The sequence below is a fragment of the Oncorhynchus nerka genome, linkage group LG15 (assembly GCF_034236695.1).
Source record: "Oncorhynchus nerka isolate Pitt River linkage group LG15, Oner_Uvic_2.0, whole genome shotgun sequence".
In the NCBI taxonomy this organism is placed as follows: Eukaryota; Metazoa; Chordata; class Actinopteri; order Salmoniformes; family Salmonidae; genus Oncorhynchus; species Oncorhynchus nerka.
Genome location: NC_088410.1, coordinates 993,094 through 1,011,801, shown reverse-complemented (window position 1 = coordinate 1,011,801; position 18,708 = coordinate 993,094). Strand labels below are relative to the sequence as shown.

Here is an 18,708-nt window from a genome sequence, read left to right as displayed (position 1 = left end):
AGTCAGACAGAGAGACAGACTCCCCACCAGTCAGACAGAGAGACAGACTCCCACCAGTCAGACAGAGAGACAGACTCCCCACCAGTCAGACAGAGAGACAGACTCCTCACCAGTCAGACAGAGAGACAGACTCCCCACCAGTCAGACAGAGAGACAGACTCCTCACCAGTCAGACAGAGAGACAGACTCCCCACCAGTCAGACAGAGAGACAGACTCACCAGCCAGACAGAGAGACAGACTCACCAGTCAGACAGAGAGACAGACTCACCAGTCAGACAGAGAGACAGACTCACCAGTCAGACAGAGAGACAGACTCACCAGTCAGACAGAGAGACAGACTCACCAGTCAGACAGACTCCCCACCAGTCAGACAGAGAGACAGACTCACCAGTCAGACAGAGAGACAGACTCACCAGTCAGACAGAGAGACAGACTCACCAGTCAGACAGAGAGACAGACTCACCAGTCAGACAGAGAGACAGACTCACCAGTCAGACAGAGAGACAGACTCACCGGCCAGACAGAGAGACAGACTCACCAGCCAGACAGAGAGACAGACTCCCCACCAGCCAGACAGAGAGACAGACTCACCGGTCTAGCAGTGTTTTCTGTAGCGTCCGACACGCCACCAGAGTTCCGCCCAAGAACATGTGACACACCATGACGTCACGGCAACACTCCATGAAGGTAACCACGGCAGCGGGGTGGAAGGTTCCGTTCCGCGAGATGAGACAGAGGCGGCGGAGACGAGAACAGCATGACAACGCCTCCCAGAATGCACCGTTACACACCAGGTAGGGCTGCTCCAACCTACCCACACACACATTATATACAGTACCAGTCAAAAGTTGACACACCTACTCATTCCAGGGTTTTTATTTATTTTTACTATTTTATACATTGTAGAATAATAGTGAAGACATCAACACTATGAAATAACACATATGGAATCATGTAGTAACCAAAAAAGTGTTAAACAAATCAACAGCGGAGTCAATCACCACCTTCCGGAGACACCTGAAACCCCACCTCTTTAAGGAATACCTAGGATAGGATAAAGTAATCCTTCTCACCCCCCCCCCCCTTAAAAGACCTAGATGCACTACTGTTCCACTGGATGTCATAAGGTGAAAGCACCAATTTGTAAGTCGCTCTGGATAAGAGCGTCTGCTAAATGACTTAAATGTAAATGTAAATAATGTATAATAATGTATAATATATAATGTATTAGTATATAATGTATTTGTATATAATGTAAATATAATGTATAATATATAATGTATTAGTATATAATGTAAATATAATGTATTAGTATATAATGTAAATATAATGTATAATATATAATGTAAATATAATGTATAATATATATAATATATAATGTAAATATAATATATATAATATATAATGTAAATATAATGTATAATATATATAATATATAATGTAAATATAATGTATAATATATATAATATATAATGTAATGTATAATGTATAATATATAATGTATTAGTATATAATGTAAATATAATGTATTAGTATATAATGTAAATATAATGTATAATATATAATGTATTAGTATATAATGTAAATATAATGTATTAGTATATAATGTATAATATATAATGTAAATATAATGTATAATATATATAATATATAATGTTAATATAATGTATAATATATATAATATATAATGTAAATATAATGTATAATATATAATGTAAATATAATGTATAATATATATAATATATAATGTAAATATAATGTATAATATATATAATATATAATGTATTAGTATATAATGTAAATATAATGTATTAGTATATAATGTAAATATAATGTATAATATATATAATATATAATGTAAATATAATGTATAATATATATAATATATAATGTAAATATAATGTATTAGTATATAATGTATTAGTATATAATGGTGCAGTTCCTCAGTGTGTATGTAGTCTCACCGTAGCTGGGTGCAGTTCCTCAGTGTGTATGTAGTCTCACCGTAGCTGGGTGCAGTTCCTCAGTGTGTGTATGTAGTCTCACCGTAGCTGGGTGCAGTTCCTCAGTGTGTATGTAGTCTCACCGTAGCTGGGTGCAGTTCCTCAGTGTGTGTATGTAGTCTCACCGTAGCTGGGTGCAGTTCCTCAGTGTGTGTATGTAGTCTCACCGTAGCTGTGTGAGCTGGGTGCAGTTCCTCAGTGTGTGTATGTAGTCTCACCGTAGCTGGGTAAGCTGGGTGCAGTTCCTCAGTGTGTATGTAGTCTCACCGTAGCTGTGTGCAGTTCCTCAGTGTGTGTATGTAGTCTCACCGTAGCTGGGTGCAGTTCCTCAGTGTGTGTATGTAGTCTCACCGTAGCTGTGTGAGCTGGGTGCAGTTCCTCAGTGTGTATATAGTCTCACCGTAGCTGTGTGAGCTGGGTGCAATTCCTCAGTGTGTATGTAGTCTCACCGTAGCTGTGTGAGCTGGGTGCAGTTCCTCAGTGTGTGTATGTAGTCTCACCGTAGCTGGGTGCAGTTCCTCAGTGTGTATGTAGTCTCACCGTAGCTGTGTGCAGTTCCTCAGTGTGTGTATGTAGTCTCACCGTAGCTGGGTGCAGTTCCTCAGTGTGTATGTAGTCTCACCGTAGCTGTGTGAGCTGGGTGCAGTTCCTCAGTGTGTGTATGTAGTCTCACCGTAGCTGGGTGAGCTGGGTGCAGTTCCTCAGTGTGTATGTAGTCTCACCGTAGCTGTGTGAGCTGGGTGCAGTTCCTCAGTGTGTATGTAGTCTCACCGTAGCTGGGTGCAGTTCCTCAGTGTGTATGTAGTCTCACCGTAGCTGGGTGCAGTTCCTCAGTGTGTGTATGTAGTCTCACCGTAGCTGGGTGCAGTTCCTCAGTGTGTGTATGTAGTCTCACCGTAGCTGTGTGAGCTGGGTGCAGTTCCTCAGTGTGTATATAGTCTCACCGTAGCTGTGTGAGCTGGGTGCAGTTCCTCAGTGTGTATGTAGTCTCACCGTAGCTGTGTGAGCTGGGTGCAGTTCCTCAGTGTGTGTATGTAGTCTCACCGTAGCTGGGTGCAGTTCCTCAGTGTGTATGTAGTCTCACCGTAGCTGTGTGCAGTTCCTCAGTGTGTGTATGTAGTCTCATCGTAGCTGGGTGCAGTTCCTCAGTGTGTATGTAGTCTCACCGTAGCTGTGTGAGCTGGGTGCAGTTCCTCAGTGTGTGTATGTAGTCTCACCGTAGCTGGGTGAGCTGGGTGCAGTTCCTCAGTGTGTATGTAGTCTCACCGTAGCTGTGTGAGCTGGGTGCAGTTCCTCAGTGTGTATGTAGTCTCACCGTAGCTGGGTGCAGTTCCTCAGTGTGTATGTAGTCTCACCGTAGCTGGGTGCAGTTCCTCAGTGTGTGTATGTAGTCTCACCGTAGCTGGGTGCAGTTCCTCAGTGTGTGTATGTAGTCTCACCGTAGCTGTGTGAGCTGGGTGCAGTTCCTCAGTGTGTATATAGTCTCACCGTAGCTGTGTGAGCTGGGTGCAGTTCCTCAGTGTGTGTATGTAGTCTCACCGTAGCTGGGTGCAGTTCCTCAGTGTGTATATAGTCTCACCGTAACTGGGTGCAGTTCCTCAGTGTGTGTGTAGTCTCACCGTAGCTGTGTGAGCTGGGTGCAGTTCCTCAGTGTGTGTATGTAGTCTCACCGTAGCTGTGTGAGCTGGGTGCAGTTCCTCAGTGTGTGTATGTAGTCTCACCGTAGCTGTGTGAGCTGGGTGCAGTTCCTCAGTGTGTGTATGTAGTCTCACCGTAGCTGGGTAAGCTGGGTGCAGTTCCTCAGTGTGTATGTAGTCTCACCGTAGCTGTGTGCAGTTCCTCAGTGTGTGTATGTAGTCTCACCGTAGCTGGGTGCAGTTCCTCAGTGTGTGTATGTAGTCTCACCGTAGCTGTGTGAGCTGGGTGCAGTTCCTCAGTGTGTATATAGTCTCACCGTAGCTGTGTGAGCTGGGTGCAATTCCTCAGTGTGTATGTAGTCTCACCGTAGCTGTGTGAGCTGGGTGCAGTTCCTCAGTGTGTGTATGTAGTCTCACCGTAGCTGGGTGCAGTTCCTCAGTGTGTATGTAGTCTCACCGTAGCTGTGTGCAGTTCCTCAGTGTGTGTATGTAGTCTCACCGTAGCTGGGTGCAGTTCCTCAGTGTGTATGTAGTCTCACCGTAGCTGTGTGAGCTGGGTGCAGTTCCTCAGTGTGTGTATGTAGTCTCACCGTAGCTGGGTGAGCTGGGTGCAGTTCCTCAGTGTGTATGTAGTCTCACCGTAGCTGTGTGAGCTGGGTGCAGTTCCTCAGTGTGTATGTAGTCTCACCGTAGCTGGGTGCAGTTCCTCAGTGTGTGTATGTAGTCTCACCGTAGCTGGGTGCAGTTCCTCAGTGTGTGTATGTAGTCTCACCGTAGCTGTGTGAGCTGGGTGCAGTTCCTCAGTGTGTATGTAGTCTCACCGTAGCTGTGTGAGCTGGGTGCAGTTCCTCAGTGTGTGTATGTAGTCTCACGTAGCTGTGTGAGCTGGGTGCAGTTCCTCAGTGTGTGTATGTAGTCTCACCGTAGCTGTGTGCAGTTCCTCAGTGTGTGTATGTAGTCTCATCGTAGCTGGGTGCAGTTCCTCAGTGTGTATGTAGTCTCACCGTAGCTGTGTGAGCTGGGTGCAGTTCCTCAGTGTGTGTATGTAGTCTCACCGTAGCTGGGTGAGCTGGGTGCAGTTCCTCAGTGTGTATGTAGTCTCACCGTAGCTGTGTGAGCTGGGTGCAGTTCCTCAGTGTGTATGTAGTCTCACCGTAGCTGGGTGCAGTTCCTCAGTGTGTATGTAGTCTCACCGTAGCTGGGTGCAGTTCCTCAGTGTGTGTATGTAGTCTCACCGTAGCTGGGTGCAGTTCCTCAGTGTGTGTATGTAGTCTCACCGTAGCTGTGTGAGCTGGGTGCAGTTCCTCAGTGTGTATATAGTCTCACCGTAGCTGTGTGAGCTGGGTGCAGTTCCTCAGTGTGTGTATGTAGTCTCACCGTAGCTGGGTGCAGTTCCTCAGTGTGTATATAGTCTCACCGTAGCTGGGTGCAGTTCCTCAGTGTGTGTGTAGTCTCACCGTAGCTGTGTGAGCTGGGTGCAGTTCCTCAGTGTGTGTATGTAGTCTCACCGTAGCTGTGTGAGCTGGGTGCAGTTCCTCAGTGTGTGTATGTAGTCTCACCGTAGCTGTGTGAGCTGGGTGCAGTTCCTCAGTGTGTGTGTAGTCTCACCGTAGCTGGGTGCAGTTCCTCAGTGTGTGTATGTAGTCTCACCGTAGCTGGGTGCAGTTCCTCAGTGTGTATGTAGTCTCACCGTAGCTGTGTGAGCTGGGTGCAGTTCCTCAGTGTGTGTGTAGTCTCACCGTAGCTGTGTGAGCTGGGTGCAGTTCCTCAGTGTGTATGTAGTCTCACCGTAGCTGTGTGAGCTGGGTGCAGTTCCTCAGTGTGTATGTAGTCTCACCGTAGCTGGGTGCAGTTCCTCAGTGTGTATGTAGTCTCACCGTAGCTGTGTGAGCTGGGTGCAGTTCCTCAGTGTGTATGTAGTCTCACCGTAGCTGTGTGAGCTGGGTGCAGTTCCTCAGTGTGTATGTAGTCTCACCGTAGCTGTGTGAGCTGGGTGCAGTTCCTCAGTGTGTATATAGTCTCACCGTAGCTGTGTGAGCTGGGTGCAGTTCCTCAGTGTGTATATAGTCTCACCGTAGCTGTGTGAGCTGGGTGCAGTTCCTCAGTGTGTATGTAGTCTCACCGTAGCTGGGTGCAGTTCCTCAGTGTGTATGTAGTCTCACCGTAGCTGTGTGAGCTGGGTGCAGTTCCTCAGTGTGTGTATGTAGTCTCACCGTAGCTGGGTGAGCTGGGTGCAGTTCCTCAGTGTGTATGTAGTCTCACCGTAGCTGGGTGAGCTGGGTGCAGTTCCTCAGTGTGTATGTAGTCTCACCGTAGCTGTGTGAGCTGGGAGCAGTTCCTCAGTGTGTATGTAGTCTCACCGTAGCTGGGTGCAGTTCCTCAGTGTGTATGTAGTCTCACCGTAGCTGGGTGCAGTTCCTCAGTGTGTGTGTAGTCTCACCGTAGCTGGGTGCAGTTCCTCAGTGTGTATGTAGTCTCACCGTAGCTGTGTGAGCTGGGTGCAGTTCCTCAGTGTGTATGTAGTCTCACCGTAGCTGGGTGAGCTGGGTGCAGTTCCTCAGTGTGTATGTAGTCTCACCGTAGCTGTGTGAGCTGGGTGCAGTTCCTCAGTGTGTATGTAGTCTCACCGTAGCTGGGTGAGCTCAGTGTGTATGTAGTCTCACCGTAGCTGGGTGCAGTTCTCAGTGTGTGTATGTAGTCTCACCGTAGCTGGGTGCAGTTCCTCAGTGTGTGTATGTAGTCTCACCGTAGCTGGGTGCAGTTCCTCAGTGTGTATGTAGTCTCACCGTAGCTGTGTGAGCTGGGTGCAGTTCCTCAGTGTGTGTATGTAGTCTCACCGTAGCTGTGTGAGCTGGGTGCAGTTCCTCAGTGTGTATGTAGTCTCACCGTAGCTGTGTGAGCTGGGTGCAGTTCCTCAGTGTGTATGTAGTCTCACCGTAGCTGTGTGAGCTGGGTGCAGTTCCTCAGTGTGTAGTCTCACCGTAGCTGTGTGAGCTGGGTGCAGTTCCTCAGTGTGTGTATGTAGTCTCACCGTAGCTGGGTGCAGTTCCTCAGTGTGTATGTAGTCTCACCGTAGCTGGGTGCAGTTCCTCAGTGTGTGTATGTAGTCTCACCGTAGCTGTGTGAGCTGGGTGCAGTTCCTCAGTGTGTCCAGCAGGGTGGCGCTATAGTTCCAGGTCTTTAAGGACCCCAGGTTGGCCAGAGATAATGCCCGTAGGTCCCGGCAGTGCTCAGCCACCTGTACCAGCCCAGTCCCCTTCAGGACCCCCGGCAGCCCCGCCAGCGTCAGCCTCCGCAGCCCCCGGAACCCCCGGAGAGCCGCGACGTGCGCGTCCCCCACCCAGCGAGCGTTCGTACACGCCCTCTGATCCACACACACCCTGGCACAGGGCTCGAGACGCGGCAGGGCGGAGATGAAGCCCGGTCCTGTTATCTCCAGAACCTCCAGACAGGGGCAGCCGGCCAACAGGGTACCCAGCCCAGAGGTGCCCTCCCTGGGGAGAGAGTCCCCGGAGCCCGGCCTGTAGGTCTGGAGCCCCACGCGGGACGGCTTCCTCAGTCCCAGCAGCAGAGAGGAAGGGGAAGGGGACGGGGACGGTGTGTGAGGGTGTGAACCGTCCGACAGGGAGCACGCTGGCAGCGCCAGAGACCGGAGGTGTGCGAGTTTGGACAGGCTGGTACACAGGTGTGTGTCGGCCTCCAGCCCAGGTGTGTGCGCGTTGTCATGGTGATAGTGCGTGTGTAACAGGTTGAGGTGTGACAGATTGGGACAGCAAATAACCAGCCGGCTCATCGCCTCGGCAACAAGCTCCTCCTCTCCCCGCGCTCTACTGCACTCTGGATAATTGGAGGTGTGGCCTATACCACTAAGATTCAGGCTGACCAATCGCGTCGAGTCTCTCACTCCAGTGCCAGTCAGCGATTGGATGACAGTTTGTCGTAACGTGGGGCAACGGGAGAAGTTCAGGTGCTTGGGAGCGTTGCTAAGAAGGACCCGTCCTAGTGACGTGGCGTCCAACCAGGAGCGAGGCAACTGCAGGGCTTCCAGGTCGCCATGCTGAACGAGGCTATGGGCCAATGAGGACGCAGCAGGCCAGTGGGCGGGGTTCGGACCAGGAACTGAAACCAGGAAGGAACGGAGACGCTCCGGAACACGAACACTGAACACAGCGAGGTAGAGGAGGAGTAGAGTCTGGTTCACCTACACACACACACACACACACACACACATTATAAACACACACACACACACATTATAAACACACACACACACACACACACATTATAAACACACACACACACACACATTATAAACACACACACACACACACACACACACAATAAACACACACACACACATTATAAACACACACACACATTATAAACACACACACATTATAAACACACACACACACACATTATAAACACACACACATTATAAACACACACACACATTATAAACACACACACACATTATAAACACACACACACACACATTATAAACACACACACACACTATAAACACACACACACATTAAACACACACACACATTATAAACACACACACACATTATAAACACACACACACACACATTATAAACACACACACACACACACATTATAAAAACACACACACACACACATTATAAACACACATTATAAACACACACACACATTATAAACACACACACACACATTATAAACACACACACACATTATAAACACACACACACACATTATAAACACACACACATTATAAACACACACACACTATAAACACACACACATTATAAACACACACACACACATTATAAACACACACACACACATTATATACACACACACACACACACATTATAAACACACACACACACATTATAAACACACACACACACACATTATAAACACACACACATTATAAACACACACACACATTATAAACACACACACACACACACATTATAAACACACACACACATTATAAACACACACACACACATTATAAACACACACACATTATAAACACACACACATTATAAACACACACACACATTATAAACACACACACACACACACACATTATAAAACACACACACACATTATAAACACACACACACATTATAAACACACACACACATTATAAACACACACACACACATTATAAACACACACACACATTATAAACACACACACACACACACATTATAAACACACACACATTATAAACACACACACACACACATTATAAACACACACACACATTATAAACACACACACACATTATAAACACACACACACATTATAAACACACACACACACACATTATAAACACACACACACATTATAAACACACACACACACACATTATAAACACACACACACATTATAAACATTATAAACACACACACACATTATAAACACACACACATTATAAACACACACACACATTATAAACACACACACACACTATAAACACACACACACATTATAAACACACACACACACACACACACACATTATAAACACCCTGACCTTACCTCTCCAGGTGCCAGACAGGCAGTAAACTCCTCCAGCTGTTGGTAGTGAGGAACACTGCTCTGACCCATCATCAACTGGCAACACATACTGGTACCCTCCCTACACACACACACACACAACACACACACACACACACACACACACATTATAAACACACACACACACACATTATAAACACACACACATTATAAACACACACACACACATTATAAACACACACACATTATAAACACACACACACATTATAAAACACACACAACACACACACACACACATTATAAACACATTATAAACACACACACACATTATAAACACACACACACACACACACACACATTATAAACACACACACACATTATAAACACACACACACATTATAAACACACACACACATTATAAACACACACACACTATAAACACACACACACTATAAACACACACACACTATAAACACACACACACACCCAGTCAAACCAGAGAGGTTTCAGTTGACCACCTGGTGACGCCAGGTATGTCCAGCTATAAACAAACACACACATTATAAAACACACACACATTATAAAACACACACACTAAAACACACACACACATTATAAACACACACACACATTATAAACACACACATTATAAACACACACACACACTATAAAAACACACACACTATAAACACACACACACACTATAAACAACACACTATAAACACACACATTATAAACAACACACACACTATAAACACACACATTATAAACACACACACACATTATAAAACACACATTATAAAACACACACACATTATAAAACACACACACTATAAACACACACACACATTATAAACACACACACATTATAAACACACACATTATAAACACACACATTATAAACACACACATTATAAACACACACACACATTATAAACACACACACATTATAAACACACACATTATAAAACACACACATTATAAACACACACACACACATTATAAACAACACACACACTATAAACACACACACTATAAACACACACATTATAAAACACACACTATAAACACACACATTATAAACACACACACACACTATTATATAAACACACACACACATTATAAACACACACACTATAAACAAACACTATAAACACACACATTATAAAACACACACACACATTATAAAACACACACATTATACACACACACACATTATAAACACACACATTATAAACACACACACATTATAAACACACACATTATAAACACACACATTATAAAACACACACACTATAAACACACACATTATAAACACACACACATTATAAAACACACACATTATAAAAACACACACATTATAAACACACACACATTATAAAACACACACATTATAAACACACACATTATAAACACACACATTATAAACACACACATTATAAACACACACATTATATTATAAACACACACACATTATAAACACACACATTATAAACACACACACACACATTATAAAACACACATTATAAAAACACACACATTATAAACACACACATTATAAACACACACACACATTATAAAACACACACACATTATAAACACACACATTATAAACACACACATTATAAACACACACATTATAAACACACACACACATTATAAACACACACACACACATTATAAACACACACACATTATAAAACATTATAAACACACACATTATAAACACACACATTATAAACACACACACATTATAAACACACACACACACATTAAAAACACACACACACATTATAACACACATTATAAAACACACACATTATAAACACACACATTATAAACACACACATTATAAAAACACACACATTATAAACACACACATTATAAACACACACACATTATAAAACACACACATTATAAACACACACACATTATAAACACACACACATTATAAACACACACACACACACATTATAAAAAACACACACACATTATAAAACACACACATTATAAACACACACATTATAAACACACACATTATAAAACACACACATTATAAAAACACACTATAAACACACATTATAAACACACACATTATAAAAAACACATTATATAAAACACACACATTATAAACATTATAAACACACACATTATAAAACACACACATTATAAACAACACATTATAAACACACACATTATAAAAACACACACATTATAAAAACACACACATTATAAACACACACACATTATAAACACACACATTATAAACACACACATTATAAAACACACACATTATAAAAACACACACATTATAAAACACACACATTATAAACACACACACACATTATAAAACACACACAACATTATAAACACACACATTATAAACACACACACACTATTATAAACACACATTATAAACACACACACACATTATAAACACACACACACACATTATATAAACACACACATTATAAACACAACACACACATTATAAACACACACATTATAAAACACACACACATTATAAACACACACATTATAAACACACACATTATAAAACACACACATTATAAACACACACATTATAAAACACACACACACATTATAAAACACACACATTATAAACACACACACATTATAAAAACACACACATTATAAAAACACACACACACATTATAAACACACACATTATAAACACACACATTATAAACACACACACACACATTATAAAAACACACACACTATAAACACACACATTATAAAACACACACACACACATTATAAACACACACACTATAAACACACATAATTATAAAACACACACATTATAAACACACACACATTATAAAACACACATTATTATAAACACACACATTATAAACACACACACATTATAAACACACACACATTATAAACACATTATAAACACACACACACACTATAAACACACACATTATTATAAAAAACACACACACTATAAACACACACATTATAACACACACACACATTATAAACACACACATTATAAACACACACATTATAAAACACACACATTATAAACAACACATTATAAACACACACATTATAAACACACACACTATAAACACACACATTATAAACACATTATAAACACACATTATAAACACACACACATTATAAACACACACACACACACACTATAAAAACACACACATTATAAACACACACACATAAACACACACATTATAAACACACACACTATAAACACACACATTATAAACACACACACTATAAAACACACACACTATTATAAAACACACACACACTATAAACACACACATTATAAAACACACACACATTATAAACACACACACATTATAAACACACACATTATAAACACACACATTATAAACACACACACATTATAAACACACACATTATAAACACACACACACACATTATAAACACACACACACATTATAAACACACACATTATAAACACACACATTATAAACACACACATTATAAACACACACACACACTATAAACACACACACTATAAACACACACATTATAAACACACACACACACATTATAAAACACACACACATTATAAACACACACACACACACATTATAAAACACACACACATTATAAACACACACATTATAAACACACACATTATAAACACACACACATTATAAACACACACACATTATAAACACACACACATTATAAACACATTATAAACACACACATTATAAACACACACACACATTATAAACACACACACTATAAACACACACATTATAAACACAACACACACACACATTATAACACACACACATTAAAAACACACACACACACATTATAAACACACACATTATTATAAACACACACATTATAAACACACACATTATAAACACACACATTATAAACACACATTATAAAACACACACATTATAAAACAACACACACACATTATAAAACACACACATTATAAAACACACACATTATAAACACACACACACATTATAAACACACACACATTATAAACACACACACATTATAAAAACACACACACACATTATAAACACACACACATTATAAACACACACATTATAAACACACACATTATAAACACACACATTATAAAACACACACATTATAAAAACACACACATTATAAACACACACATTATAACACATTATAAAACACACACACATTATAAAACACACACTATAAACACACACATTATAAACACACACACATTATAAACACACAAACACACACACATTATAAACACACATTATAAACACACACACATTATAAACACACACATTATAAACACACACACTATAAACACACACACAACTATAAACACACACATTATAACACACACACACATTATAAACACACACACATTATAAACACACACATTATAAACACACACACACACATTATAAACACACACACACACATTATAAACACACACACACACATTATAAACACACACACACATTATAAAACACACATTATACACACATTATAAACACACACATTATAAACACACACACACATTATAAACACACACACACATTATATAAAACACACACACACACACTATAAACACACACATTATAAACACACACACATTAAACACACACATAAAACACACACACATTATAAACACACACATTATAAAACACACACACACACACATTATAACACACACACACTATAAACACACACATTATAAACAACACACACACATTATAAAAACACACACTTATAAACACACATTATAAACACACACACTATAAAACACACATTATAAACACACACTATAAACACACACACTATAAACACACACATTATAAAAACACACACACACACACTATAAACACACACACACACTATAAACACAAACACACAAACACACACATTATAAACACACACACACACTATAAACACACACACACACACATTATAAACACACACACACACTATAAACTATAAACACACACACACACTATAAACACAACACACACACTATAAACACACACACACACACTATAAACACACACACACACTATAAACACACACACACACTATAAAACACACACACACTATAAACACACACACACACACACACACACACTATAAACACACACACACATTATAAACACACACACACACACTATAAACACACACACACACTATAAACACACACACACTATAAACACACACACACTATAAACACACACACACACTATAAACACACACACACATTATAAACACACACACACACACTATAAACACACACACATACACTATAAACACACACACTATAAACACACACACATACACTATAAACACACACACACACACTATAAACACACACACACACACTATAAACACACACACACTATAAACACACACACTATAAACACACACACACACTATAAACACACACACACACTATAAACACACACACACACACTATAAACACACACACACACTATAAACACACACACACACTATAAACACACACACACACTATAAGACAGTTGAAAGGTGCCACCTGGTGACGTCAGGTATGTCCAACTGCAGCTGCAGACTGAAGAGGCCGGAGCAGCAGGGAACGACCCCGTAACTGGGCGTCAGGACCGTCTGTCTCAGCTCCGACAGCCGAGACAGCGAATCACGGGCCTCCCCACTCAGCTGGGCGGAGTCGAAGCCAGGCGACACGTCAAAAGCCAGAGATCGGAGGAGGGGGAGGGATGAGAGGAGGCGGGACAGACGCAGGGAGGTGACGCGACAACCGGATAGGTCCAGACGCACCAGGGAGCGACAGCGAATCAGGCGGTCGACGGTAGAACCCGACAGCCAATAGCAGCCGCTAAGGCTGAGGGACTGCACGTGATTGGATAGATGCTTCAGCACCTGGCGAATAGCGCCGTCATCTGCCTGAAGAGGGAAGTCAGAGAATTAAGATAAAATAATTTGTTGCAGTGTGTGTGTGTGTGTGTATGAGCGTGTGTGTGTGTGTGTGTGTGTGTGTGTATGAGCGTGTGTGTGTGTGTATGTGTGTGTGTGTGTGTATGAGCGTGTGTATGTGTGTGTGTGTGTGTGTGTGTATGAGCGTGTGTATGTGTGTGTGTGTGTGTGTGTGTTCTTCAGACAGTGTGTGTGTGTGTGTATGAGCGTGTGTATGAGCGTGTGTATGTGTGTGTGTGTGTGTGTGTGTGTATGAGCGTGTGTATGTGTGTGTGTGTGTGTGTGTGTGTTCTTCAGACAGTGTGACCGTGGTCAGCAGTGTCTTGTCATAGCAGAGCGCGTGTGTGTGTGTGTGTGTGTGTTACCATGTATTCTTCAGACAGTGTGACCGTGGTCAGCAGTGTCTTGTCATAGCAGAGCGTGTGTAGCTTGCGGCAGGTCCGGGAAACGTTATTCACGAGGTCAGAGGTCGAGACATAGCGCAGGATACTTAACAAGATCTCATCGGAGAAGTCTGACATCCCGATCGACCCCGACACCACCCCTATCCCGTCCTCTACACACACAGCCTGGGGAAGAAGAAAGAAAGAAAGAGAGAGACAGAATGAGAGACAGAGACAGAGAGAGAGAGAAAGAGAAAGAAAGAGAGAAAGAGAGAGAGAGAGAGACAGAATTACAGTTCTACCTAGTATTCACTGACAGACTTGATGAGCTGTTTTGACTGGTTCCCTCTAAATCACTGATAGGAGTTTCCCTCTAAATCACTGATAGGAGTTTCCTCTAAATCACTGATAGGAGTTCCCCTCTAAATCACTGATAGGAGTTCCCTCTAAATCACTGATAGGAGTTCCCCTCTAAATCACTGATAGGAGTTCCCTCTAAATCACTGATAGGAGTTCCCTCTAAATCACTGATAGGAGTTCCCCTCTAAATCACTGATAGGAGTTCCCCTCTAAATCACTGATAGGAGTTCCCCTCTAAATCACTGATAGGAGTTCCCCTCTAAATCACTGATAGGAGTTCCCCTCTAAATCACTGATAGGAGTTCCCCTCTAAATCACTGATAGGAGTTCCCCTCTACCCTCTGAGGACATGTAGAATTTAAATCACTGATAGGAGTTCCCTCTAAATCACTGATAGGAGTTCCCCTCTACCCTCTGAGGACATGTAGAATTTAAATCACTGATAGGAGTTCCCTCTAAATCACTGATAGGAGTTCCCTCTACCCTCTGAGGATATGTAGAACTGAAATCACTGAAGCAGGGCTCCCGAGTGGCGCAGCGGTCGAAGGCGCTGCATCTGTCGTCCCTGATTCGAATCCAGGCTGCATCACATCCGGCCGTGATTGGGAGTCCCACAGGGCGGCGACACAACGTCTTCCGGGTTCGGCCGGTGTAGGCCGTGATTGGGAGTCCCACAGGGAGGCGACACAACGTCTTCCGGGTTCGGCCGGTGTAGGCCGTGATTGGGAGTCCCATAGGGCGACACAACGTCTTCCGGGTTCGGCCGGTGTAGGCCGTGATTGGGAGTCCCATAGGGGAGGCGACACAACGTCTTCCGGGTTCGGCCGGTGTAGGCCGTGATTGGGAGTCCCACAGGGCGGCGACACAACGTCTTCCGGGTTCGGCCGGTGTAGGCCGTGATTGGGAGTCCCACAGGGCGGCGACACAACGTCTTCCGGGTTCGGGCCGGTGTAGGCCGTGATTGGGAGTCCCATAGGGGAGGCGACACAACGTCTTCCGGGTTCGGCCGGTGTAGGCCGTGATTGGGAGTCCCACAGGGGCGGCGACACAACGTCTTCCGGGTTCGGCCGGTGTAGGCCGTGATTGGGAGTCCCATAGGGCGACACAACGTCTTCCGGGTTCGGCCGGTGTAGGCCGTGATTGGGAGTCCCACAGGGCGGCGACACAACGTCTTCCGGGTTCGGCCGGTGTAGGCCGTGATTGGGAGTCCCACAGGGCGGCGACACAACGTCTTCCGGGTTCGGCCGGTGTAGGCCGTGATTGGGAGTCCCACAGGGGCGGCGACACAACGTCTTCCGGGTTCGGGCCGGTGTAGGCCGTGATTGGGAGTCCCATAGGGGAGGCGACACAACGTCTTCCGGGTTCGGCCGGTGTAGGCCGTGATTGGGAGTCCCACAGGGCGACACAACGTCTTCCGGGTTCGGGCCGGTGTAGGCCGTGATTGGGAGTCCCATAGGGGAGGCGACACAACGTCTTCCGGGTTCGGCCGGTGTAGGCCGTGATTGGGAGTCCCATAGGGCGACACAACGTCTTCCGGGTTCGGGCCGGTGTAGGCCGTGATTGGGAGTCTCACAGGGCGACACAACGTCTTCCGGGTTCGGGCCGGTGTAGGCAGTGATTGGGAGTCCCATAGGGCGGCGACACAACGTCTTCCGGGTTCGGCCGGTGTAGGCCGTGATTGGGAGTCCCATAGGGGAGGCGACACAATGTCTTCCGGGTTCGGCCGGTGTAGGCCGTGATTGGGAGTCCCACAGGGCGGCGACACAACGTCTTCCGGGTTCGGGCCGGTGTAGGCCGTGATTGGGAGTCCCACAGGGCGACACAACGTCTTCCGGGTTCGGGCCGGTGTAGGCCGTGATTGGGAGTCCCACAGGGCGACACAACGTCTTCCGGGTTCGAGCCGGTGTAGGCCGTGATTGGGAGTCTCACAGGGCGACACAACGTCTTCCGGGTTCGGCCGGTGTAGGCCGTGATTGGGAGTCCCACAGGGCGACACAACGTCTTCCGGGTTCGGGCCGGTGTAGGCCGTGATTGGGAGTCCCATAGGGGAGGCGACACAACGTCTTCCGGGTTCGGCCGGTGTAGGCCGTGATTGGGAGTCCCATAGGGGAGGCGACACAACGTCTTCCGGGTTCGGCCGGTGTAGGCCGTGATTGGGAGTCCCACAGGGCGACACAACGTCTTCCGGGTTCGGGCCGGTGTAGGCCGTGATTGGGAGTCTCACAGGGCGACACAACGTCTTCCGGGTTCGGCCGGTGTAGGCCGTGATTGGGAGTCCCACAGGGCGACACAACATCTTCCGGGTTCGGCCGGTGTAGGCCGTGATTGTCAATAATCATTTGTTCTTAACTGTCTTGCCTAGTTAAATAAAGGTGAAATAAAAATGTATTTTAAATTCCCTGTATGTAGGATGTTATGTTATATTCAGAGGTAGACTGGCTCTGGCAGCCAAGTACTCTAAATGTTTTTATTTATTATTTTACCTTTATTTAACTAGGCAAGTCAGTTAAAGAACAAATTCTTATTTACAATGACTGCCTAGGAACAGTGGGGTTAACTGGTCTAGGAACAGTGGGTTAACTGGTCTAGGAACAGTGGGTTACCTGGTCTAGGAACAATGGGTTAACTGGCCTAGGAACAGTGGGTTAACTGGTCTAGGAACAATGGGTTAACTGGTCTAGGAACAGTGGGTTAACTGGTCTAGGAACAGTGGGGTTAACTGGTCTAGGAACAGTGGGTTAACTGGTCTAGGAACAGTGGGGTTAACTGGTCTAGGAACAGTGGGGAACCTGGTCTAGGAAACACTGGTCTAGGAACAGTGGGTTAACT

The 18,708-nt window shown here is 43.9% G+C and overlaps 1 protein-coding gene across 1 annotated transcript in view; it reads right to left on the bottom strand.

Moving 5' to 3' along the window:
- Positions 1 to 588: 588 nt before the first annotated feature.
- Positions 589 to 18,708, bottom strand: part of LOC115123181 (F-box and leucine-rich repeat protein 18) — a 31,562-nt gene continuing 13,442 nt past the window's right edge. The window contains exons 2-6 of the mRNA XM_065000831.1: positions 15,502 to 15,705; positions 14,721 to 15,106; positions 9,179 to 9,278; positions 6,755 to 7,842; positions 589 to 811 (exon numbers count right to left, since the gene is read on the bottom strand). Coding sequence (XP_064856903.1) covers positions 589 to 811; positions 6,755 to 7,842; positions 9,179 to 9,278; positions 14,721 to 15,106; positions 15,502 to 15,705 — 2,001 coding nt within the window. The remainder of the gene's footprint in view (positions 812 to 6,754; positions 7,843 to 9,178; positions 9,279 to 14,720; positions 15,107 to 15,501; positions 15,706 to 18,708) is intronic.